Source organism: Amia ocellicauda, chromosome 19 (genome assembly GCF_036373705.1).
Source record: "Amia ocellicauda isolate fAmiCal2 chromosome 19, fAmiCal2.hap1, whole genome shotgun sequence".
Taxonomy (NCBI): Eukaryota; Metazoa; Chordata; class Actinopteri; order Amiiformes; family Amiidae; genus Amia; species Amia ocellicauda.
The window spans coordinates 16505885-16530911 of record NC_089868.1 but is presented as its reverse complement, the minus strand read 5'-3'; the positions used below and the strand labels follow the sequence as shown (position 1 = coordinate 16530911).

The following is a 25027-nucleotide window of genomic DNA, read 5'->3' as shown; positions in this document are numbered from 1 at the left end:
AAGTTACTATCCGCAGTTTAAATGTATGGCACTTTTTTTCACAGGTTCAAAGGTTATTATTGATTAGGCAGAAGTGCTGGATATGAATTATCAGTAGAAACATTTTAAGCATTTTGTGAACTGGTTTTGATAAACATCACCATAAACTCATGTGCCCGCAATCCTCCTTTTCATTTGTGATAGGAAGGGTTTTTGGTACCTAGTGTCTGTTAGGTGTTTTTGAATCTCTCAGTTTGAAGGTGGTGTCCATGTCAGGATGTGTTTAGTGGTAATATGTCTGACACTATGATGACCTATGCTGTTGGGTGATGCCAGACCTGACCTCTGGACTGAGGGTTCACTAGACAGTGGAAACGGTCCTGATGCAGCACCAGGTGCACAAACACATCTGTTTCCTCAGGACAGTAGGATTGCAGGGGAAAACAGGTAATTTCCTCAGGACTGCTTACTGCTGTATTGCTTTTTGAGGTATTGTCTACCCAGTTGATTATTTGAATCACTTGTTTACAGAACTGTTTTCATTGACAGATGTATCTTAAATGATGAAATCATAAAAAACTACTATATTGTATAAGAAAAATAATATACACGTCTGAGTTTAAAAGCGTTTATTTTCTTCTTGTGTTTTTACAAAACGCGATGTATAAATATAAATGAACATTTCTTAAAAAATGTTTACATATAAAACATATAACATTAGAGTTATTGGCTCATCTTATTTCTTTAAAACTATGTACACATATCGGTGCCTACAAAATCAGGGCACCATAAGTTAAAACCAGTGCTTTGTAATATTTGTTTGAAATTTTATTGCAGTGCAACAGTAGATCAGTGGTTTACCCTAAAGCATTGCCTTCTTTCAACCTTATACAGCTTTGTTAGGATGTGTACACTGTTTGTAAGGCACTAATTTAAAATGTCTAACCAAACAAGGTCTAACATCCACCCTGTGTTCGGGAATTTGATTTTGTTTAACAATACACTCCAGTGTTAATTTTAAATTCCAGGAAATGTCCCACCCCATCTCTTGAGATAATGTAGCTGATATACTCCATTAGACAGCTTCTCATGTGAAATGTGTTGATTTTGTTTGGAAGATTGTAGTATTTAGGCTTCATCTTTCTGTTGTGGTTTTGCATTTGTGTGTGAATGCAGTGCATGCTTTATTTAGCAATCCATTTAACAATATTTTTCTTGTATCCTTTTAATTGTTCAAGCCCTAAAGTTATCTATTCACCCCTGCCTCTGCAGTCTTAGGGGGATTATATTGGGGGATGGGGGGATTATATCCCTTACTTCTAAAGTGACACAATCTTCCAGTGTCCTTAACTTTAATAATTAATTTAAAAAAAATCACTTGGCAATGTACTGGAAGATAAAGCACAATTAGGGAGTGGGTATCTTAAAAAAACTGGACAAGTAGACACCCTGGACAAATATAAATTCATATGATCATCCGAAGGTGTGTATCATGTTAAGAATGAAGTCAAACCCCACAGTACAGGTTTCTCAACAGGTTTGGCAAGAACACCAATTTCACTGTTCTATTCAGGACAAAACAAACTTAATGGTTTGTCCTGCTGTCAGTCAGCTCTTAGGACAATGGACTAAACTGCCTGTGTTTAAGAAAGCCATTGTTTAAACTCTCACAGTGCAGTATATCACACTGAACTGTGCTGTGTGTAACTCCTGTGAGGAACATTATCTTCCTAGAGAAGGGAATATTCGTTCAGGTGATCATTTGGGCCACCTTGTGTCACCTTACTCTACAATTGCTAATGAATAGTTCTTAAAAAAGAAACAAACTGTGTGAATACTTCTATAGTCTTCACATGTAAAGAAGGAATTGTACTTCAACTTGCATTAAAAAGGAGTTCCATTACACTGGACTAAAACAAGAAAAGCCCACCTGTGTCCGCTGTGTACTGGAATTTACAAAAATCTCTGGGTTTCACCCTAAGCACACACCGATACCAGCACTCCTTTCAAGTCCTCACCCAGATGAGGGATCCTGACAATCTGACATACAATTATCCATGATCAGCTTTCACGGATTGTCGAGACAGAGCTTCCTCTGTTATTCAAAAGCCCATTGATGTCATTTCATGAGAGGTCCACATTTTCATACTCTCCGTGATCCGAGTCGCCGAGGTCGATGCCTGGCACCAGGTTATAGTATTCAGTTGACTGGGTGAGGTAGAGCTTCTCCCTGTCATTGGAGTCCTTCAGCACCTCAGTCACACTCACAGTTTCCAGGTCTGGTCTGCTGTCCCCCAGGTGCTCCGTGGCCTCCTGAGACTCTAGGCTGGAGGACATGATGATGTTTTCAGACGGCGGCTGCACCAGTGAATCCACGGAGCCCAGTTTGATCTCCACTTCCTCATAAAGGTCCCGGTTGCTGCCAAGCAAGGCAGTAGAGGGCCTGAACATCAGCTGGTTCTTGAGGAGAATGTTCTTCTCCCTGTCCCTGGGCAGAGCCACCTCGCAGGGCTTATAGTGGTGGCGCCGGTCCATCATTCCATCAGAGCCATTTCGGTCCACCGTGGACAGGTGGGAGGCCCGCTTGGCCAGGTCAAAGGTGCCTTCCTTTCTCTTCCTTTTTCTGCCACAGCACCAGCACAATACCAGGGCTAACACTAAAGTCAAGGGCAGCAGAATGAAGAGGGCCGTCAGCCCCTTAGACCGGCAAACCTCTGTCTTCTTGATAGACCACACGCTCTTGCCATACAGGTGCTCAGGAGAGGCGCAAGTTAGGTTTGTGATCAACCATCTCCAGTCACTAGCATTAACTCTTTGTGGTTTATTGGACTCCTGCAGAAGCTCAATGAGGTCGCATGTGCAATCCAAAGAGTTGTTGGAAAGCTCCAGTCTCTGCAGCCCTGGTTTGAAGATGCTGAGGGGCAGACTGGATAAGTGATTGAAGTCAAGATGCAACTCCTCTAGGTGATGGGACTCTTGCAGAAAATTACCTGGCAGTTTCTGCAACTTGTTGTCCTGCAGGTGAAGGACCCTCAGGTTTGGGGTGTTGGCCAAGAAGTTCTCAGGCAGCTTCTTTAACTTGTTGTGGTCCAGGTAAAGTTCCTGAAGAAGTCCAACTGGGCCACTGACATCATAGATCTCGGTGATGCTACAAGCAGAAAGGTCCAGTATCCTCAGGGTCTTCGATTTAGAAAACATGCTCCATGGTATACGATCAAAGGAAGACCTGGAGTAATTTAAGCAACACTTTCCAGAAGGCAGCTCTTGGGGAAATGTATCTTCAACAGTTGCTTGCGGACACTCACACCTGTCTGGTTCGCCCTCCACCACAGTGAGGACCCACAGCACCAGGAGAACCCCAAGGACTGTTGTCCTCCACAAATGGCCTATGGAGAAATAAAGAATATTAATTAAAAAATGCTTCTTAAAAACATAACCACAGATTTATGAATATGACAGTTTATGCACTTTGAATTAGTCTGAATTAGTTTAAATTGAATTAGTTTGTCTGAAGACTTTTTAGCATTTGCACAGATTCAGAACACTATTTCTGGTGTAAACTAATACATAATAGGTGTTAATTCATTATTGTAAACACTTAACTGTCTAAATTATCACTTTTTACATAATACAGGAATTTCATAAAGAATATCGAAATGTATCTTGGAGAAATTAAATATATATCCTTTAATTGTACTTCAGTTTGTTCTGTAGCCTTAATAAAGGATACAGTGAGGGAAAAAAGTATTTGATCCCCTGCTGATTTTGTACGTTTGCCCACTGACAAAGAAATGATCAGTCTATAATTTTAATGGTAGGTGTATTTTAACAGTGAGAGACAGAATAACAACAAAAAAATCCAGAAAAACGCATTTCAAAAAAGTTATAAATTGATTTGCATGTGAAAGAGGGAAATAAGTATTTGACCCCTTCGACTTAGTACTTGGTGGCAAAACCCTTGTTGGCAATCACAGAGGTCAGACGTTTCTTGTAGTTGGCCACCAGGTTTGCACACATCTCAGGAGGGATTTTGTCCCACTCCTCTTTGCAGATCCTCTCCAAGTCATTAAGGTTTCGAGGCTGACGTTTAGCAACTCGAACCTTCAGCTCCCTCCACAGATTTTCTATGGGATTAAGGTCTGGAGACTGGCTAGGCCACTCCAGGACCTTAATGTGCTTCTTCTTGAGCCACTCCTTTGTTGCCTTGGCTCTGTGTTTTGGGTCATTGTCATGCTGGAATACCCATCCACGACCCATTTTCAATGCCCTGGCTGAGGGAAGGAGGTTCTCACCCAAGATTTGACGGTACATGGCCCCGTCCATCGTCCCTTTGATGCGGTGCAGTTGTCCTGTCCCCTTAGCAGAAAAACACCCCCAAAGCATAATGTTTCCACCTCCATGTTTGACGGTGGGGATGGTGTTCTTGGGGTCATTCCTCCTCCTCCAAACACGGCGAGTTGAGTTGATGCCAAAGAGCTCGATTTTGGTCTCATCTGACCACAACACTTTCACCCAGTTCTCCTCTGAATCATTCAGATGTTCATTGGCAAACTTCAGACGGGCCTGTACATGTGCTTTCTTGAGCAGGGGGACCTTGCAGGCGCTGCAGGATTTCAGTCCTTCACGGCGTAGTGTGTTACCAATTGTTTTCTTGGTGACTATGGTCCTGGCTGCCTTGAGATCATTAACAAGATCCTCCCGTGTAGTTCTGGGCTGATCCCTCACCGTTCTCATTATCATTGAAACTCCACGAGGCTGAATCTTGCATGGAGCCCCAGACCGAGGGAGACTGACAGTTATTTTGTGTTTCTTCCATTTGCGAATAATCGCCCCAACTGTTGTCACCTTCTCACCAAGCTGCTTGGCGATGGTCTTGTAGCCCATTCCAGCCTTGTGTAGGTCTACAATCTTGTCCCTGACATCCTTGGACAGCTCTTTGGTCTTGGCCATGGTGGAGAGTTTGGAATCTGATTGATTGATTGCTTCTGTGGACAGGTGTCTTTTATACAGGTAACGAGCTGAGATTAGGAGCAGTCCCTTTAAGAGAGTGCTCCTAATCTCAGCTCGTTACCTGTATAAAAGATACCTGGGAGCCAGAAATCTTGCTGATTGATAGGGGATCAAATACTTATTTCCCTCATTAACATGCAAATCAATTTATAACTTTTTTGAAATGCGTTTTTCTGGATTTTTTTGTTGTTATTCTGTCTCTAACTGTTAAAATACACCTACCATTAAAATTATAGACTGATCATTTCTTTGTCAGTGGGCAAACGTACAAAATCAGCAGGGGATCAAATACTTTTTTCCCTCACTGTATATATTACTTGTAAACTGTTAAGGAAACAGTAATAATTTAAATTATTTTTAATAAATGCAGTTTAACACATCATTTACAATGTGGATGGATATATTTAAGCCCTTCTGGAAAACTGAAAGCTGAAAGTAACTGATTATATTTTTATATATTTTCTTTTTTTTTTAAGTTGTTACTTGGTTGTTTGCCAAACACGCCATCTGTGGAGCGTAATTCACATAGTTACTAGAGGATATTGCACTATTTAATTCTTAACAGGATAAGAATTACATCAATATTACATTTTTGTCTATTCAATAATTATTATACCATTTGTTGTTGTTATGAATGTGTTTGGGTACAGGATACAGTAATGGTCTAGCAAATGATTTTCTGCAGACTTGTAAGTGGAATCTCAATCTGCGTCTCTCTGGTTACTGATATTTCATTCTGCAGCTTGTTGTGCTTTAGAAGACACACAATGGCACGACTGCACCTTGACAATTACCAGGTGATCTGAAGGTGTAAACATCTGTCATCCCTAGCAACTGAGCGCCAGTGTACAATCTATTACGGCCTGACCGGGGGTTGACATGGGAACTGCTATGGCTTGGGCCCCCGAGTCCCTCGCCTGATTTGACGGAGCCTCACTGAGCAGAGGAAATCCTACCCTGGGAGAGAACAATGCTGTCTAAGACCGGGCCAGCGCTGCCCAGGTCCAGTGTGGCGGAGGGGAATGAGAGACACAGTGAAGTGTGCAGAGCTCCCTGTGTCTGTACTTGAATGCACGGCAGAGGTATAGGTCCTGATCACAGTCCGTTTGAAATGGTGATATAATGGGAGAAACGTGTTTCGTTTGCGAGTACAGCACCATTCCCTCCACTTCGGTGGCCATGACTTCACATTTCCTCACCATAAACAGCAGCCGAGCTCTAACTCCCGTCTCACAGCAGGGGGGGAATAATGCTACCGTGCGACAGCTCAGAGGAACGCAAGCACTTCTGTAACTTAGCTCAAATTCGAAATAGTTGTGGTTTTGACTGATTCTACAGAAGTACGTTTATTTCCAGTTCGGACTGGAACAGCTGGGGACGGTCTGTTCTTGAAGGAGGAGCTGTAGCAGAACGAAGTTCAAATTCAGTAGATATTCAGTGATTAAAAGAGCTAGAGCTTTGCTAATTGCTCAGGTGCACTGCGACTTTAAGTGTAGTTAATGGGAGGTGGTTTTCACTTGTCACTATAAAACATAACAAATAGGACTTGGTTTCCAGGGATACCAGATAAACAGGGCTGATTACTCCCTTCCTCTTAATAGGACCTAAAGGGCACAAGGAAACAGAATTCAAACAAAAGCCCTGACTAATAATGCGTTATTGAACAGATTAATTAATACCTGTACTGGTTTTATATCGTTAAAAGTAGTGCTCTAATAAGTGACATAGCAGATGACCTTTTGTGAGATGAAAATCATAATTTTGTAATAAAACTTTTAAATCAGACATTGAAGTCTCCATCCCTGAACAAAACACAAAAAATATGGCATGTGAAGTGATTCCCATGAACTCTGTAATGTAAACAGCAGCCACGTCTCTGGGGTAATTATAAATGGCAGGCCACAATACCCTGGAGGCTTTCTGTACCTCACTTAACTGGAAGGGACTGAATGAAAATACTCCCTACTCCTGCTCTCTTTCCTTCAGTGTTATTTTTCCTTTAAAGGTAAAAATGATATGGTACATGACAAACCAAGAAACTTGAGAGTTATATATATCAGTGCAGAATACAGAAGAATACTTTACATGTATGCTGTTCTTAACTGAATGACAAGAATTAAGTTAACTACTGTTTATAGTTTGTAGTCAGGCTTTGTTTGGGATCCTGTGATATTTAAAGTTGATTTTGTGCCTTTCCTTTCTTTGTTTTGTCTCCTTAAATACAACACTAAATGTAGTCTGCGGCTAAAGAAAACAGTGGTGTAAAAAAGACCCACCATCATCCATGGCTTACTGTCAAAGATTTCTAGACTAGAGAAAAAATGAGAGGGTTTGGTTTTAGTGCCTTAGCCAAGGATTTCACGTCACCTACCGAGCCCCTGTAATCAGCCTCACCGAGTCATCCAGTGAAGGTTAGGTGTTACTCAGGAAGAGTGTGTGCTTTTATCGATGAAGAACAAATTCAATGTATGCATCCCTGTTTATAAATGTGATTCACATAATATGTACACCTGGTTATCTTCATTGAGCTAAACTAGCACATGATCACCTGATAGACTGGCTGATAAAATATGAATTTCAGATGAACACCTCTTGCCAACATGAAAACAATGGAAATTAAATGTTATAATAATATTATAATAGAATAATGTCATCATATTATAATAGTAAAATATTAATTTCAGATTTTCTAAAATACTATATAGATAAATATATTATAGGTAACTACCTTTTTACAATAAACTTTTGACAAATATCCTCTTATGCTGTAAGTTTAAAAATGCATTGGTTGTATATATTAGTGCTTCTGCTTGAGCTGTCTTCAAAGTAGGCGCTGTATTTAAAAATCACAGGAGAGAGGTTAAATGCAAATTGCCAGTAGTGTGTGGGAAGTGGCCTTCATGCTCTTTCTCAGGAGGCGACTAATTTGCTTAGTTACTGTACTGCAGAGTTGTCATGCACTGCTAATTAGTGTCAGGGTACAAGTATCTGACAAACACAAGTGCCTCTGTAACTAACTCAATACTGGAGAAGTGAGACAGACCAGAGTAACATCCTTCTTCTGGTGTGCCTTCATACTTCTGTAGCTTCAATAAAATAGTGGAGTCTAGTTTTCACATGCATCTAGGGAAATATGATTTGGCTATTCTCATATGTGGAAGGACATCATATTGGCCAGCTGCTGGTTATTAATAAAAACAAGTTATAGGAGACAAAACCGTCCTATATGTTGTCCTATCAGTGCTGGCACTTTTTCTAAACTTACTGTGCCCACGATTTAGCTTTGGGAAGAGAAGTGTGAAAATCAATCTCTACTGTCTTGCACTTCACAGCAAGGACACATTAGGAAGAAGTCGGATTAGCCATTTGCAAATACACCCTAGAGATGATCTCACTCCGCAACTATGCGCAGTTTTAGAGATTTTTCTTTCTGTTTTGTATTGCATCGTTGACACTAAGTTTAGTTTACTTAAGTGCTTTTTCCGATGGCTGTTTCTGAGTTTCTGCTTTCGGTATTAGCCTATATCCCTGTGTGGGTGCCATGGCAGTCTGTTTAAAGCCTGGCCCCTCCCTGCACGGTTACAGTCTTGGTTATCATGTTATAAAGGGCAGCTTGAACAACAGATAACATGGGGGATGACCATTGAAAATGAATGAATCTTGTTCAAATGCGGATGCAGACTGGGCTCTATTCTTTGACAGTAACAATGGGTCTCTTCATGCATGATCATTTCATTTTCATTTGCACAGACAGAAAAGTGAAACGGGAGCGGGATGCAAAGTAACGTATGCAAAGCGTGCTACTGTATTAACTGTTGTGTTCCAACATGCCAAATAACTTGTATATTAAGTAACACTTTTAATCTGAAATAAATCAAATGTCGAGTGAGGAATTTACGCAGGAGAAAAACGAGCAATCCGCATCAGGGTACATATCATCAGAAAGAGCAGCTTTAAAGATGCAAACATGAGTGTGTGTATATATGAAACGAGTTTAAAAGTAGGGATAATATCACTGCATCACGTCCTTTCTCTATTCCCATTGCAAACTGACAGCTGTAACCCTCCCACAGCTCACAATCAAAGACCTGCAACTCTTTCCTCTCTTTCTGTGGCCGTTCAAAGCGGTTCAGGACAGTGTCCAAGTCTCTGCCTCTTACCCTGTGGAGACATGGCCGTGTCCTGTCCGTCTCGGTCGGTGTGTCCTGGTCCCCAGCCCGGCTCTACAGGCGGCCGTGCGCGGTGTCTCCTCGCCCCGCAGCCCCGCAGCCCATCTCCCGCGGCGCTGGCGGCTCGGCTCGGCTCGGCTCGGCGCCCTCACTCTGGGTGTGTCCGTGTGGCTTTCAAAGGACCAGGAATGTGGAAAGTCGGGCTCTTTAGTAATAGTAACCGTCGTCCCTCAACACAATGCGCACAGGCTGATGTCATGGACACACTTGTAAGCCGAGGACAGTGTAGAGGAGACACCTATGAGGAAACAGGGAGCAGGTTTCGTCCTGTGCGTTTGGTACAGCACTGCCTACTGCAAACGCTGCTGCCAAGTCAAGTCAGTGCCAGGAGAGGAGAAATCTGAGTGAGTCAACAGGATACTCATAAAACACCCCCACCTTAAAAGCGCCATAAAGTACCTGATAACCGTGTGCCACTTTCACATTCAGACCACTAACTTGTTTATTAACTTTCTTTTTCACAGGTGCAATGTTATCAAAATAAAATTATATCAAGGACCCCCTAACTGTCTAATTGAATTGGGAGTAAGTCTTTTAACCTGAAATAAGATTTTCAATATGCGTCCAGTATGTCAAATGTGGTGAAAACCGCAGTTATAGATACTGTAGATATTATTAGCAGTGTTTTGGTGGGCTGTGTATCAGTCTGAGTCTGCGCAGTAGCCCCCTCTAGTCGTTACTTTGTTTCCTCGCAGGTGTGTCTGTAAGTTCTGTATCTCGGTGCCATATATTAGGACTCATGGTCAGTGTCCCAATCATTAAGGAACACTGTCGTCTGACATTTGGACACAATACTAATTTAATACAGTTTTGAATATATTGAATCAATGGATTGATAAGTGTGCCCTATTTATCAGCAATACATGATCGATTTCATTATGCCAAACACTGACGTATGAGTCTTCATGTTTTACTGCTTATTGAAGAATATCTCCATCCTTGGTTCACAACAGCTAGTGATGTGTTTTGTTTTTCATTTGGTCCACAAGGTGGCAGTCAAAGAATAACCCAGTGTATAAGTCAATGTGATGAATTGCAGATGGTTGTAAAGAATTGGGTAATTGAGGGATTTTCTTTTCCCAGGATTCTTCCCTGTTAGAATTCGAGTTTGTCATTAACCGCTTCTACTGATGTACCTCAGAGCCCAAATTACACATTAAATAGCAATTCATGGTATCCAGTTTTGCAGATCTGGGTTGGCATATGGTAGTTCACACACACACACACATATATATATATATATATATACACCAATCAGCCATAACATTATGCCCACTGACAGGTGAAGTGAATAACACTGATAATCGCGTTATCATGGCACCTGTCAGTGGGTGGGATATATTACGCAGCAAGTGAACATTTTGTCCTCAAAGTTGATGTGTTAGAAGCAGGAAAAATGGGCAGCGTAAGGATCTGAGCGACTTTGACACGGGCCACATTGTGATGGCTAGACGACTGGGTCAGAGTATCTCCAAAACTGCAGCTCTTGTGGGGTGTTCCCGGTCTGCAGTGCTCAGTATCTATCAAAAGTGGTCCAAGGAAGGAAAAGCGGTGAACAAAGTAACCGTCTTTGATCGTAACACGCATATCACACCAATACACTGCAAAACTGCAGTCGCACTGCGAAAAAAAAAACATCACTTTCAGTAGCGTTTGCAGGTCCCAACAGATTGCAAACTTGGGCAATCGCAACCACACTGCAGTCTCTGTATCACAACTACAGTGTCCGAACCACTAACTGTTGTGGAAACCTGTCTGCACATGACCTCACCACTCCTCCCAGGCTCACTGATGCACGTGGGGAGGGAAGGCTGGCCCGTGTGGTCCGATCCAACAGACGAGCTACTGTAGCTCAAATTGCTGAAAAAGTGAATGCTGGTTCTGATAGAAAGGTGTCAGAACACACAGTGCATCACAGTTTGTTGCGTATGGGGCTGCGTAGCCGCAGACCAGTCAGGGTGCCCGTGCTGACCCCTGTCCACTGCCGAAAGCGCCTACAATGGGCACGTGAGCATCAGAACTGGACCACGGAGCAATGGAAGAAGGTGGCCTGGTCTGATGAATCACGAGTTCAAGGTGCTGACTTGGCCTCCAAATTCCCCAGATCTCAATCCAATCGAGCATCTGTGGGATGTGCTGGACAAACCAGTCCGATCCATGGAGGCCCCACCTTGCAACTTACAGGACTTAAAGGATCTGCTGCTAACGTCTTGGTGCCAGATACCACAGCACACCTTCAGAGGTCTAGTGGAGTCCATGCCTCGACGGGTCAGGGCTGTTTTGGCGGCAAAAGGGGGACCTACACAATATTAGGCAGGTGGTCATGATGTTATGGCTGATTGGTGTATATTAAGACCATCAAGACACAGACACAATTCAGATCTGATCAGTCAAGGAGACACAAACTCTTTATGGCAAATTTTGAAGAAGTGTTTAAGGCTTTAGACTGGGAAGAAAAAGGTATCAAGATAAACAGAGCTTGCTTGAACACTTTATGATTTGATGATGACATTGTCAAAAATACCTGAAGACCTGCAGCTTCAAATTCAAGAACTATCTGCCTGAACAGAAAAGTATTTGATAATTGCAAACTACCAGTGCTCACTTGTATATAGATGCCTTTAAAAGAAAATACTAACAGAAATGATCATTTTGATTAAGTGCCCTTGGGTTCAGTCAACAGAGTGAAATGTGTGTTAGCTGGGCAAGCCAGAGGTAATTGTGCCGACCTGCAGAGAGAAGTGTCCCACTCGGCGCTCAGCTCTGGTAAGTGCCCCGAGATACAACATGTAGCACCGATTGCCTGGAATACACGTCTAAAACACCAATATACATAAATTCCTTAACTATTGCAAATGCCCTAGTGAAAACAACATTGTTCAGACATATTTAATAGACCACATTAGTCAGATATTCAATACATTATACTATACAACATCAAACTAAGAATCTGAATAATTGTCCATGTAAATAATGAATTCCAATATCAAGATTCAATCAGTGTTATTTACCAAAGGCATTTTATATTTGTTCTTTTACTGCATTTGCATTGGACAGCAGACAATCAAATCTGAAAGGCAAATTAAAAACCTGATTGTGTACAGTTCATTGAGCTTCATTTCTATGTACTTGAAAGCATCAAAATAAGAGGAATATTCTCCAAAGATCTGAAATACCATTACTTTTTCTCATGAAAATATCTGAAGGATATGCAATCAACTTAAAGACTTCAAATGATTTTCCTTTCTCATTAGGGATTTAAAAAATATTGAAATGCTCTAAAAAAAACTAAATAAAAACAAGAAACATCTGCATGTGTAATTAAATAGCATGGACGCAAACTTTAATCTTAAGTCTCTGTATACAAACAGTGGACTTCTGAGTGTATACATTGTGACATTTAAAAATGTCTCAATCTCTTTCAGTTATCTAAAAATTAAATGCATCTGATATTTTCCAACCGCACAATGTTTATTTTATACAGAAAAACCAACATAAAACCCCACCCATTCTTTTCTCTCTCTCTCTCAATGCATTTTTTTCTTTAGTGAAGGGTTTAGAAGGAAATATAATTGTTTTACAAATATGATTTGTAGTATTTGATTTGAAGGAGAATTAGTTGAAGAAAAATTTGATACAATGTTTCCATTTTATGTGTTTATTTAAATAGGAGCTTTTAAACGTGTATGAGAGTGAGTGACAGACATTTTGTAAAATCTGTAATTGTGAGCATTTTGAATAACTTTTCAGGCATTTCACAAAATGACTGATTGTGGAGAAATGACACAATTTGGCTGTTTTATGTGGCCATTTAATCAATTGCAAAACATTTTTAAGGCATGTTGTGAAATGACTGCAATTCTAAATATCCTTTTAAACTATTTGACTGACAGAACCTGTCATTTATGTGTCAAGATTACACGATGTTTCAAGATCTCAACTGCTTAGAATATCTCCTGCATTTCTATTGGTCTGGAATATTAGATGATTATAAGGTTTGTAGTAGGAGAATGAATCTCATAGCAGAGGGTAGATAGTAGGTATCCCTTATGGTATGTACATTCTTGAATGTAATTATATTTCGTTACATTAACATCTATACATAGCAAGATTTGCTCATGAAAAACAATGAATATGCTCTTGAAGTAATATTAAATAAATGAATGCCATAATACAAATATTTTAGCACACTTATTTTATGCATTATTTTAACATTAGTTATATTTCAGCCTAAAATGCACTCTGAGTGTTCTTTTCCTTGTGGCATAATTTACTTTTTGTGATTACAAACATGATATTGATGTGTGGAAACATAGCACAAGTTATAAATTAAATCTGAGACAGGGAAGCTATGGAAGGGAATGAATAGGGATAAGCTTGTGTCACTCTCTGAGGCTGTTCTCCATTGTTCTCAGGTACAGGTCAAAGTTTTTGTAAAATGTAGCTGCAATGGACCACAGAGAAGTAAAACAAACATACCTACATGATAGTACAAAGTGTGATAGCTGATGTCACAATAGCTTCAACAGTGAAAACAGGTCCTATGTGTAATACTATATAATGCCTGAAAGGTTTAGGTGTTTTGTGAAATGCCTGATTGCACAACATATATAAGATATAATTGTAGTTATAACTTATTATTTCCTTTAACTGGTAAAAGTACTTAAACTGGGAAAAATCCAAATATAAATTAATCAACCTACATTTTCCTTAGAACGCTGGAGTCAGTGTTTTATCAGAGGATATAATTATGTTTGTGTGCACTGATGTTATGACATCTGTATCTGTGTACAATGTCAAATCTTAATTAAAATCATACTTTCATACTTACACTAAGTGCTTCACATAACTGGCTTGTTTTAATCACAACTCATTTCATATGGCCACTGCAGACTAATTGTGATTGTTGTTTTCTATTCTGAAACTGATGTTTACAGTTAAAAATGTTTTAATGGAAAGGAGCATATTGTATCTGTTTATCTGTTTTATTATTTAAATCAAACCTTATTTTAAGACAATTGCACAATACTGCTCTTTTAAATTGGTAACAAACCAACTTTCAATCCTTCAGAGCATATCATTTACAAGAAAACAACAAACCACTAGAGGGCAGTGTTGCTCAAGAATGGGATATTAATTCATCCCTACAGTATCTTAAGTTTCTACGAATGCATCCCCAGTTACTGCCCTAGTGTGCATTTCTTCTCGGGTTTCTTTCCCAATAGAGAGTACTAAAGTGCTCATGCTGTACTGAACGATAATAAACCAGAATAAAGTGGTATTAGCTGTTGTGTAATCCCCTTTTCATTGTTCTAGCCTCAGCCAAAACTATTCACTCTCTCCTATCTAGGTTGCACCACAGTTATATTATTATAATTGAAAACTGTAGGTGCTGTGAAACTCATTCATAAACACAGGATTGATACCCACACTTCTTGCATGTATTCCCATATATAATAAGATCACAGAGTACGTTCAGCCACTGGCTACATTGTTGAATGGTAATTTATTTCTTAAAAACTTGAAAATATATGAACAATTTAGAATAACTGCTTTAAACAAACTGTACATTTTATACATTTGATCACAGGACTGCTACATTGTGTAAACAGACCAGAGAACTGTTAACAGGGCCAATGGTTTTTGTGTCTTTATCTTTTCTCGCCAAGTTTTAAAAGGCCTTCAAAGCCTACTTCTGCTGTGCAACAATCATTATGCCAAGATGCTACAGTATCTGCGACAGAGAACAAACACTTTCTGTGTCAAAAGCATTGACAAAACATCACAGCAAAATATATTTTCTGAACTTTAAAATATAGGTTGTTCCAAAAAACATAAAAATGCAGACAAGGCAACTGCAACACTGCTGGAGTGTAACATTAATTTAAAAGAACTAGAAATCTGCTCTGGCTAGAATGGGTGGGACCTGCAGGTCTGCGCCCCGTGCCGAGGTCAGACGCGGGTTTCATGTCTCAGTGTACACAGAGGAGATCTGACTCAAACAACGGTCAAATCCGCCTACTTGAAAAAAGACATTCTCCTCGGGGCCGGGGGAAAAGTCCTGTCCATTTCCGGCTGGCAACTCCTGCACCATACTGAAACCTGTGGGAGAATCGGGGACAGAATGGCAGTTTCACTTGCAGATTCATAAACTTTTATTTCAGGTTAAGGCTGCTGTCAATACTGACCATCTTGGGAATTACAGTTCTAGAAAGACAAGATTGAATCACCCCGACAAAGGCAACACATGTTATGTTGTTTTCTTAACCTAAGTCTCGGATCATCTTTGGTCTTATTTAAACCAGATTTGCGCTTTGTTTTTCTTTAAAAGGAGAAGTGAGTTACATTGGGTACAGTGCAGTGCAGTATATGTGGACACTACTGCAGTAACTTTTATGTTTTAAATTAACTGCCACGTGCCATTTTCTTTCAAGCCGTATTAAACTACAATCAAGGGTAAAAGACTGCATACACACTTGACACTGAATGGAGCCTGTCTAGTGCATATTGACAGTCTGGTTGTAAATGAGGCGAGTCCAGTCGCTTCACTTCTGAACAGCTGCCCTTGCTTTTCTCTTTTTTTGTGCGTGTGTATTTATTTTTTGTTAGAACTGACGCCCTTTTTTCTGAAGGTAAACGCTGAACAGATTTGTATTGTTTTTCAAATCTATGAATGTCAAAAGATATAAAATATGGTGAATCCACCCTCGGTTTCTTATTTGTTTTTCATAGCAATCATTGGATCAGACTGGTAAAATAGTGTCTTTCATATACAAGCGAATATTTCCTCTTGTTGCCTGAAACAGTTCAGTGGGCTGGCTACAGGCTTATTATTGTTTGGGATCACACAGGTTCTTTTACAAGCTTAGCAGTCATGCTGCACAAAATCCACACAAGACAGCTGGTAGTGAGAGCTGGGAGTCCTTTCATTGACTTCAGTGTGTTGGCGCAGTTTGGTTTCCCTGTAAAGCCCTTTTCTATATTGAGTGATCAGGGTTTGCTAAGAATAGCGCTGGTAACTGATACACCGGTTGCTGCACTGTAGAACTTATTTAAAATTTATGGCAATGAGGGCTGAACGTTCAAGCACTGTAGTGTACAATATGTTAAAACACTATCATCAGAGCACAAACATATTTTCACTATCTGGCAGACAGCTAACTTGGAGAGAACGTTAAGAAAAGAGGCTGATCAGATTAACAGATTTAAAGAGAACGAGGACGGACATGGACACAATTATTATATAAAAAAGAAAAGCTGTTGCAGAGTCATTTTAATCTTGTACTTCTGAGTTCAACAGGAGAAACTTAAAAGTGTTTCCGTTTTCGTAAGCAGCTATGAATCCCGTCCAGTTAGACACTGGTTTGAGGTATAGAAACAAATTATATACTTTATAACCAAACCAAACGTTTTTAATTGTGTTTATATTAATGCACTTTGCCTCGAGTGTGAGTAACCGCGATCAGACTCACCGGTGGAGGCCGAGTGTGTGGAGGTCATGTGATACCCATTTTGCCGATGAGGATTAAAGCAATGGGAGTCCCCGGATAAATGCGCGTCACTGACAGATTGTTCCATTCTGTAATTGTCTCCGTAATGGAAGCAACTCTGAAAGCTGCCTTGGTAACCTGCAGAGAGAGATAAAGAGAGAGAGGGGGAGAGAGGGACAAAAACAACAGAAAAGCCTAATTTAATTACTTTTATTGGATTTGGAAACCCCAACTATAACAATAACAATGTGGACTACAGTTAATTGCTTTAACATTTTCAAATATTTACATCTAACAAAAGTGTGTCATTTTTGAAGTAATGCCCAGTCTCCTGCCTACAGGTTTTGATGTATGATAGCTCATAGAGGCAACAGTCAGTTATCTACGCTTTTTGACTTGCATTAATAGAACTGCTGGGACGACAAACCGTATTGTGTAAACACGCTTTCTTAACACAATAAAAAAAAAAAAACAGTACTGCAAACTTTCATTTTTTTTTGTGTTCACAGAGTATTTTCTTGTAGAGAGATTTATGTGTAATATTTAACTAGTTTTTAGATGCTAATACAATTATTGTGCTTCCATCTTTGCCTACTTTGGATAACACGTATAAAAATAATAGCGAATAAGCGGAGCTATATAACATAAGTACAACCATAAGGACAACAGTAAACAAACACCCTTTTCTCATTTTCCATAATGGTATTAAAACTGTCCAGTCCATGCTTACACTTGCATCCAAGATCTGCAAACAGTTATTCAACCAGCACTTTATAATGGTACCAGGGGTGACTGAACTGTACTAGAACTGTTTTCCCGTGTTGTTTTTAGTAGATTAAGGGAGGTATGTTTTGTTACATAACAGTGAAACCTGTTTCTTCTAATAGACTGGATTAAAATAAAAAAAATACTTTAAACCGAAATTATAATTTTGTCATTTAGAGACAACATTAATCAAATCCTGTGCATGTATTTATTAAAAAAGGGAAGCGGCTTTTAAAGTGATTAGGGACTGGGGTTTCCTGTGACAATAAACTCAGCTTTTGTAGTCCTTTCAAAGACTATTCTCTATGAATGTTCGACACAATAATAACAGTGAAGAATCTTCCGCTTGTGGTTTTGCCTGCTCTGTTTCACTGACAGTGATCCCAGCTAACCGCTGTCATAAAACTCTATAGCATGTGAGCATTGTGTGTGTATGTTATTGTTATTATTTTATTAACAATTTATTATTGTATTTTCTATGTTATTTCTATTACGAACACAGATGGATATAATCAGAGTAATTACTCCAACCTGTTATTGTTAGCTTGAAGTGCACGTCCATGTCTCGTGTTCGTTGTAAATGTTTGCATATGAAATTACGGGTTAGTTCTGAGCTGTTTGGATAAGAGAAGCGACACAGAACATTTCTCCCACAGTTTGAGCTTCCCCTATGTGGACAAAGAATTGTATTTCTCAGAACGCTCAGCAGACATTTTATCAATAAGTTGAATGTGTCGTCTGTATGAGATTTAAATTTTGCAACTTCTCCTGGCTCTGTACTAACACTTTATAAAACACGAGGGGACTTAACAGCAAATCAAATAAATTGGTCTTTGCATGTCTTTGTTATAACAAAAAACAAACCCCAAAAAAATCTTCCACCAGAAGATTAAAGAGACCTTTGGCAGTGCTAATAAAACTTAAGAAGTGGTTGTAAAATGGATTGTTTCTGTAGTTACTCCCTTTTCAGCTGAATCTCGTTATTTTTCCACAAGGATACAAGATGGCTACAAGATGAAGCCGTTATATTACACCACTGTAACACTTTTTTCATAACCTGTAAAGGAAATAAGCGTGTTTTACATATGGGGGAAGGGGGATAAAAGATGGGGGTGCAGGTAAGTGTGTATGGAACTTTAATCTCAAGGTCTGTATAATACTGTAAAGGAAGATGCACAATTTTGAAGAGACAGATTTAAAGTCAACATAAAAACCCCCTTGATTCGCACCTTCATGGGTAGGCGGGTCATGGAAGTGGGTGTATGCTTTGTGGTGAGAGGAGAGCTGCTGCTCGGGGGGCAGCTGGGCCTGGGAGGACGCAGAGCCGTGCTTCTCCAGTGCTGTGGATGGAGGTGCAGAGTTCTTCATGGGGCTGATTCCCGGAGACAGGAGAGGGGCGGCTAGCCTGCCAGGAACAAGTGACAAACACACGTGAGCTGATGGGCAAAAATGGAAGAGCTCTGACACAAGCTTAGTCACCTTTACGTCTGCCTCCCACAGCTCTCACTATCTCCCCATAAGATCATCATCATCCTCAGACACATACTACTTTCAAATAAATGTGGTTTGAGTTTGGAAAGGAATCAGATGCCATGGCCTGTGTGCTAACTGCAAAACAACATTATAGACCAATATCATTATTGAATTACAACTACAATATTGTAGACCAGTATCCTATCTAGATCAAGACCACTATAATTATTTAATTTAAACTTCAATACAACACAGTAAAGACCACTGTCATTACTGGTTTACAACAATAATATAGCAGCCCACGATTCTTTCACAATGACAACTATTGAATTACAATTATGACAGAGTATAGCACAGGCCACTAGCACCACTACAAAACCATACTTACACATCAGTATTTTTCCCATGAATAAAAGTGAAAGCAGAGATAGTACTGCCAGGTTTAAGTGCTTATTTCTGTCCACCCAATTTGCCTTTACAGTCCACCTCCCAACATACCACAGAACAGCGGTTTACAAACTTGTTCCCACTGAATCCCAGCTATTTGTGGTACAGGCAACATACATTTTATTGTATTTAAAACATACGTTCATTCTAAATTAGATTTAGCTCTAGATTAACTATTATACAGCCTAGTCCACTTTTAGCACTTAATAACAACCACAGAGCAATAATGTCAGACACATATGTCATCTATTCTTCGGATGACAGGGAAGTGGAGATAATCTAACAATGTTGACAGACCAACATTGCCAAAGCTGGCCCATGTCTGGATCTGTGCTCAAGGCAGGCTGCAGCTACATGATTCACTGGGACCAGAGATATACATACGTGGAAACATAGCTCCCCTTTCACATCCACTTTCTTGGGGCTGAACACTAATAACTCCTGCATAGGACCATTACGGTTTATAAATGATACCCTGAACAGACAGAACACGCCAGAGGCTCTGAACACTGTTGACATATTCTTACCACCCAACTATGTTAAAGGTAAAGAGGTTAAGTCAATGTTCCATGTCAATATTAAAAACAAATTTCAAGCCATTACAGTGCTGCCAAATAAAAAATCTCACTATACTGGTTATGACAAGCATTGGTTTCTTCAGAGAAGTGATGAAAGTGAGACGGCAGAGGAGTGGAGTCTAATCTGGGACTGAGACACCCACTCATCCCTCCTATCAACAGCCATCAGCTCCAGCACACTTATAAAGAATGGTTAGTCATCTGTCTTGAACAATGATGGAGACAATACTATCTGCAAATATTTTGGTCAAAACTATTTGATGTCCTTTCATCTTGTGCCTAAAGACAAAGTTTTGAAAGTTTTCTAAGTGACACTGTCATCTAGAGCAACACTTCTAGGAAAATGTTTGCTATGACATAGCTAATAAGGGAATAAGCTTAAAATAATACCTTTATGGTTCCTGAGTACAAAGCCAGAGACTGCCTTTTGAACTTTCTTTGCGATAAGAAATATCTGTCATGACTAATTCTGCAGAATGCCTGTATGTTGACTTTATCTCAACTGCGCAACTGAAACGGTCAACACAGTGAGCTGGTGGGCAATTCCTCATCGAGAGGGCATAAACGAAACAATAATTGAAAATGCTAAACTGGAAAAAAAATGAAAATAATTCACTTAAAGGGGTTTGTATGTTGAGTATAGTTGCTAGTTCCTCCACACAATTTAGCCTCCAACTCTTTCTTTAGATTTTCTTGGGTTATCATTTAGATTCGTGCTGATCTGTAAACACCAATAAACCACTCAGTAGCTCTTCATCTCTGACATTTTACTGGTGCTTGTGGTTTCACTTTCTGTCTATGGTTTCTCAAATTCAGCACAAAACATGTTGAAATCTGTCTATTGCAGTGATCCACATTGTGTCTGTTATTCACTATTAAGATTGTTGTCTCTTCCTTGTGGGTTTTTTTATGACAAAGGGGAAATGTTGAAGAATTTTGAGAATGTAGCTTTTGAAATAAAGCAGCTGATTGCAAACATTATACATTAAAAACAAACTAAAGGCATGTCCTCTAACTCTGCAAAAAGAAAACAGAACTCTTGAAGCAGTGTCAAGAAACAGATTATTTCTATAAATACTACAGAGGGTGAAAAATCACTTACAAATTCCAAAATATTGTCTTTAATTGACATTGGTATAAACACTATATACCAGACAGAACATTTACAAATATTTATACTATTATACATTCCTTACATGGTTAAAAAACAATGATCACCCCCTCCCCCCATCCCCTTGGTGTACATAATAAAAGTGGAATTGTATTGAAGGGCTCTGATGACACAGGGACTTCCAGGCTTAATGGGTTTATTCATGTCACTTGACCTGTGAGATAACATTACAGTCTTTTTTCTCCATTGATAGTTGCAGCTTATTTTTTATAATTGCTTGGAAACCACAGAGGATGTGGCTCATACTTGTTTCTGACTGATACAGTTTCTAAAGGGACTATCATGCTTCTTCAAAGGACTGCCATTGATTTGTTCACCTTCAGCAAAATGGATGTGGTATTATATTAATCGGCTATATTTTCCTTCTTCAAAGGTGAATGCACATCTCAATAAGTGGTTTCTCGGGATAGGAATGGCTGGGGGACGCGGTTAACTATCTATGCATTAAAAAAAAGGTTAATAAAGAAAAGCCTCTGTAAGTAATATATTTAGCAGCTGTTGTGTAGGATTTGAAAGATACTCATGGCTGACATGTTTAAATCAGTTGGAGACAGAACTCTTGAGAAAGACGGCTTCACAATTATTTTGTGTAGAGAAATGCTTTATCTTTTTACTGACCACATCAAAGGACCTTGTTTGCAATTTAAAATTCCATATTTCAGAATAACAAAATAACCCCAAAAAAGGAAAAATCTTGAGTAGTTTCTTAAACAATATTTATTATAACTAACAGATGCCTAATTTAATCAATTGAGCTTGTAGTAAAAGAGCTGGAATTTTATATGGCTGTGCAAATGGCGTGACCTTAGATCTTTTGACATTATTGAAATATTTTCTTTCTACTATTTTCATAATGGATTCCAAGTAGTAAACCTTCTTTTGCATCAAAGTTATTATTATTATTGTTTCCATGGTAACTTGTAGTACATAGTATAAATGAACCAAAAAGAAAAAATATATGAATAAAATCCAGCCCTCAAATACAAGCAAAACAATGACTGACTATATTTTTCCTTTTGTGTAAAACTGGTTCAGATCTGGTTTCTGTAGTCAGTGACAGATTTAAAGCAGATCTGGAGAAAGAAAGCAAAACAAATAAATTCACCATAATTGGTTCTAGGGTGGGTTATCCGCACTAAAGGTTATATCTCGTTCCATAATGTCCTGATAAAAGCGGTGGCAGGGAAAAACAAAGATCAGAAGTATCAGAGTAAACATCCTGTATCATGAAACTGTTTAAGGATGCTCAGCAGAACAAGCAGGTATGTTGTTCAGAGCTACCAAGCGTGGCCGAAGTGTGAATTCACTCCATGGTGCCAGAGAATAGAAGACAGTGGGCGAACTGCAGTCTCTACCTATTTTATGACGTGTCAATGACTCATTCATCCGTAGAAAAACATTTGGCCTTCTTCTTAACAACTGTAAGCAACCGCACTATGCAAACTGAATAATATGCTTTGCAACCATTCCAGCTGTCCTCCTTCTACCAAGTATTCACCACCAAACAAGGTGAAGAAATATACATATTTAAAAATCGAACTAAAACCCTTTTCTTTCACTCTTAATAAATATAACCTCCCTACTAAAATAAGGTCACGTGGCAGTGCTGTGAACACATCGGCGGTTCATGATCCATCAGGACAACACGTATTCACAAACGCTTGCCACTGGTTTCCAAACCTGAAGCCAGCCAGTGTGAAAACCTCATGCTCCCTTTAAAAGCAGCTTTGGGCACAGACTTTACATACAGTGTCAGTATTTCGCTGTAGTCTTCATTCTGACTAAAAGTGAATATTGCTAATCCAGGCTTTGGACGCTGCCCAACGTGTTGCCATGTGTTTCTGTGGAGAGCTGGCCCTCTGGGGAGCTGCTGTCAGCACAAACTCAGGAAACAGTTATACTGTTCATATTTTTACAACTAGCCTCTATATGCAGCTAAAGTGAATCATAAGCTAATCATTGCCAGGTGCCTGCGCCTAGTCTGCAGGAATGAGAAGAATCTTTCATATGCAATATAAATCTTTCAGTGGTATTTACCTTGCTGATCATCTTCATGTTTTACAGTCTTTCCAAAGACTCTGACACGAGTCTTTACTGAGGTCCCCTGTGTGAGACTCAAAGGCCTGCTGAGAACAGGGTCCTCTCAGGGTAATAGCTTTTGAATGAATACGGGGACTTGATGAAATGCCAGCCGCATTGTGAGGGGTGCACATCAGTGACATTATATCACACTCCTAAACCTCACATTACTATCGGACAAATGCAGGAATTCATCCCTCTTATTTGACGAGAGTAATCTTCTAACATCTGGGGTATTTCTGGTGTCTCCAGAAAATCCCCTCTATATTAAATATCATATTTGTAAAGATTTTTTTTTTTAAGCAACTAATACATACCACCTTAAGCAGTACAAACCAGTATAGTGGTTATAATTACATATTAACTAGATCACTTCCATGCTGCATTGCTACAGAGATAAAATTATATTTAACTCTCTTAAGATTTGATCTTATAAACATTTGAGTAGAGTTGGTAGTTTGCCCATATACAGTACACATAGCCAAAACATTTACGTTCCACAAGGTTTCTCTCAATTCACCATACTTTTGGAATACGAAAACGAATAATCTGAGATTTACAGCATGTCCAGAGCTGAAGAAAGTGAAAGTGAGCAATCTGACGTTCTGTTATTTTACGGTCGGAGATCTCTCTCTGAAGGGGGCATTAAACTGAAAAACACCCACAAAAGAGCAGCATGTGCTTATAATTCACCCTGAAAAACAACAAAACATGCATCATAGACTCAGATGTACAGTAATTAAGTTACAACATCCAATGTTCTTGTTTTACAGTTTTCATTAGCTCCCACTATACTTTTCATGAAACACCGCTGACCTAAATCTATAAGTTGAATTCTCCACTTTGAAATGCACAGGCCTCTATGTCACACTGCCCATTCAGAGGTATAATTCGAGAATTCGTTTTGTTCGACTGCACTCTCCAGATTTATGGGTAACAAGAGTTTAGTTCTCTCTCCTCCTCCATCACCTGTGTGTGTTTTGTTGCTTTGGTGCAATGCATCAACATCCTCCACTGCGTGCCTAGATTTAAAACACTGATGAATTGCCCTGGTGTCTTGGCTGAAGTCGGTGGGAATATTTCTTGACATGTCGTATATCTGGTTCTAGTTAGTAAAGTAAAGCCCTTTATGAAAGACCTTGCCTCACTCTGAAAACCCTAGGCACCGTGGAACAGTGGGCTGTATGAAGAACTTGAACATATTAAAGTGGCAGTGAGTTAATGCAGTAGCCTTGTACTTCTGAAGACCAGGTGGAACCCAATCCAGGCTTAAATCAAGGTTCGCTTAGGCACTACTTTCAACTCGTTTAAGCTTTAACAAGCAATTGTCACTCTCCAGTTTATAAATTCCAACTTTAACTTCCAATCGGATAACCTTGCCATCGCAACTCACATTGACATTCAGATTTACACTTAATTCTTGTACTTGTATGGTCTGTAAATCAACACGTTTTGGGTCTACTGAACAGTGTAGTAATATGACTCTAGACCATTACTTTCCCTGTGTTTGATGTTGCTTTTAATGCTGGCTTTGTTTTTTTTTCCCCCATTGCTGTTTGTAATAAACAAAACAACAAACAAGCAAAACAACCAATTACAGACACACTGTTATTGTACACTGTACAGAAGACTAACACAGGCTTAACGATGTGCGCCTGCCAACCAGTTGTGTTTTAGTTGTGTGACAAATCAGGCTATGTATTATAAACTTGGAAGGCCTGCATCATGGACGCTATGCAACTGGTTAGTAATTGAATTAAACAAATCACATACATGTGAGGTTGTTGTTGTTGTTGGCAGTGGTTT

The 25027-nt window shown here is 39.5% G+C and overlaps 2 protein-coding genes across 2 annotated transcripts in view; both read right to left on the bottom strand.

The window, feature by feature from the left end:
- Nucleotides 1-593: 593 nt before the first annotated feature.
- On the bottom strand, nucleotides 594-9507 carry LOC136714697 (slit homolog 2 protein). Its single transcript, XM_066692301.1, has 2 exons — nucleotides 9150-9507; nucleotides 594-3365 (listed from the first exon to the last, which is right to left on the bottom strand). The coding sequence occupies exons 1-2, from the start codon at nucleotides 9160-9162 to the stop codon at nucleotides 2104-2106; spliced, it is 1275 nt and encodes a 424-aa protein (XP_066548398.1). The 5' UTR covers nucleotides 9163-9507; the 3' UTR covers nucleotides 594-2103.
- Nucleotides 9508-14709: 5202 nt separating this feature from the next.
- Nucleotides 14710-25027, bottom strand: part of LOC136715028 (zinc finger protein GLIS1) — a 61424-nt gene continuing 51106 nt past the window's right edge. Inside the window, exons 8-10 of the mRNA XM_066692702.1 lie at nucleotides 18703-18878; nucleotides 16691-16846; nucleotides 14710-15320 (exon numbers count right to left, since the gene is read on the bottom strand). Of these exons, the coding sequence (XP_066548799.1) occupies nucleotides 15184-15320; nucleotides 16691-16846; nucleotides 18703-18878 (469 nt within the window). The 3' untranslated portion in view covers nucleotides 14710-15183. The remainder of the gene's footprint in view (nucleotides 15321-16690; nucleotides 16847-18702; nucleotides 18879-25027) is intronic.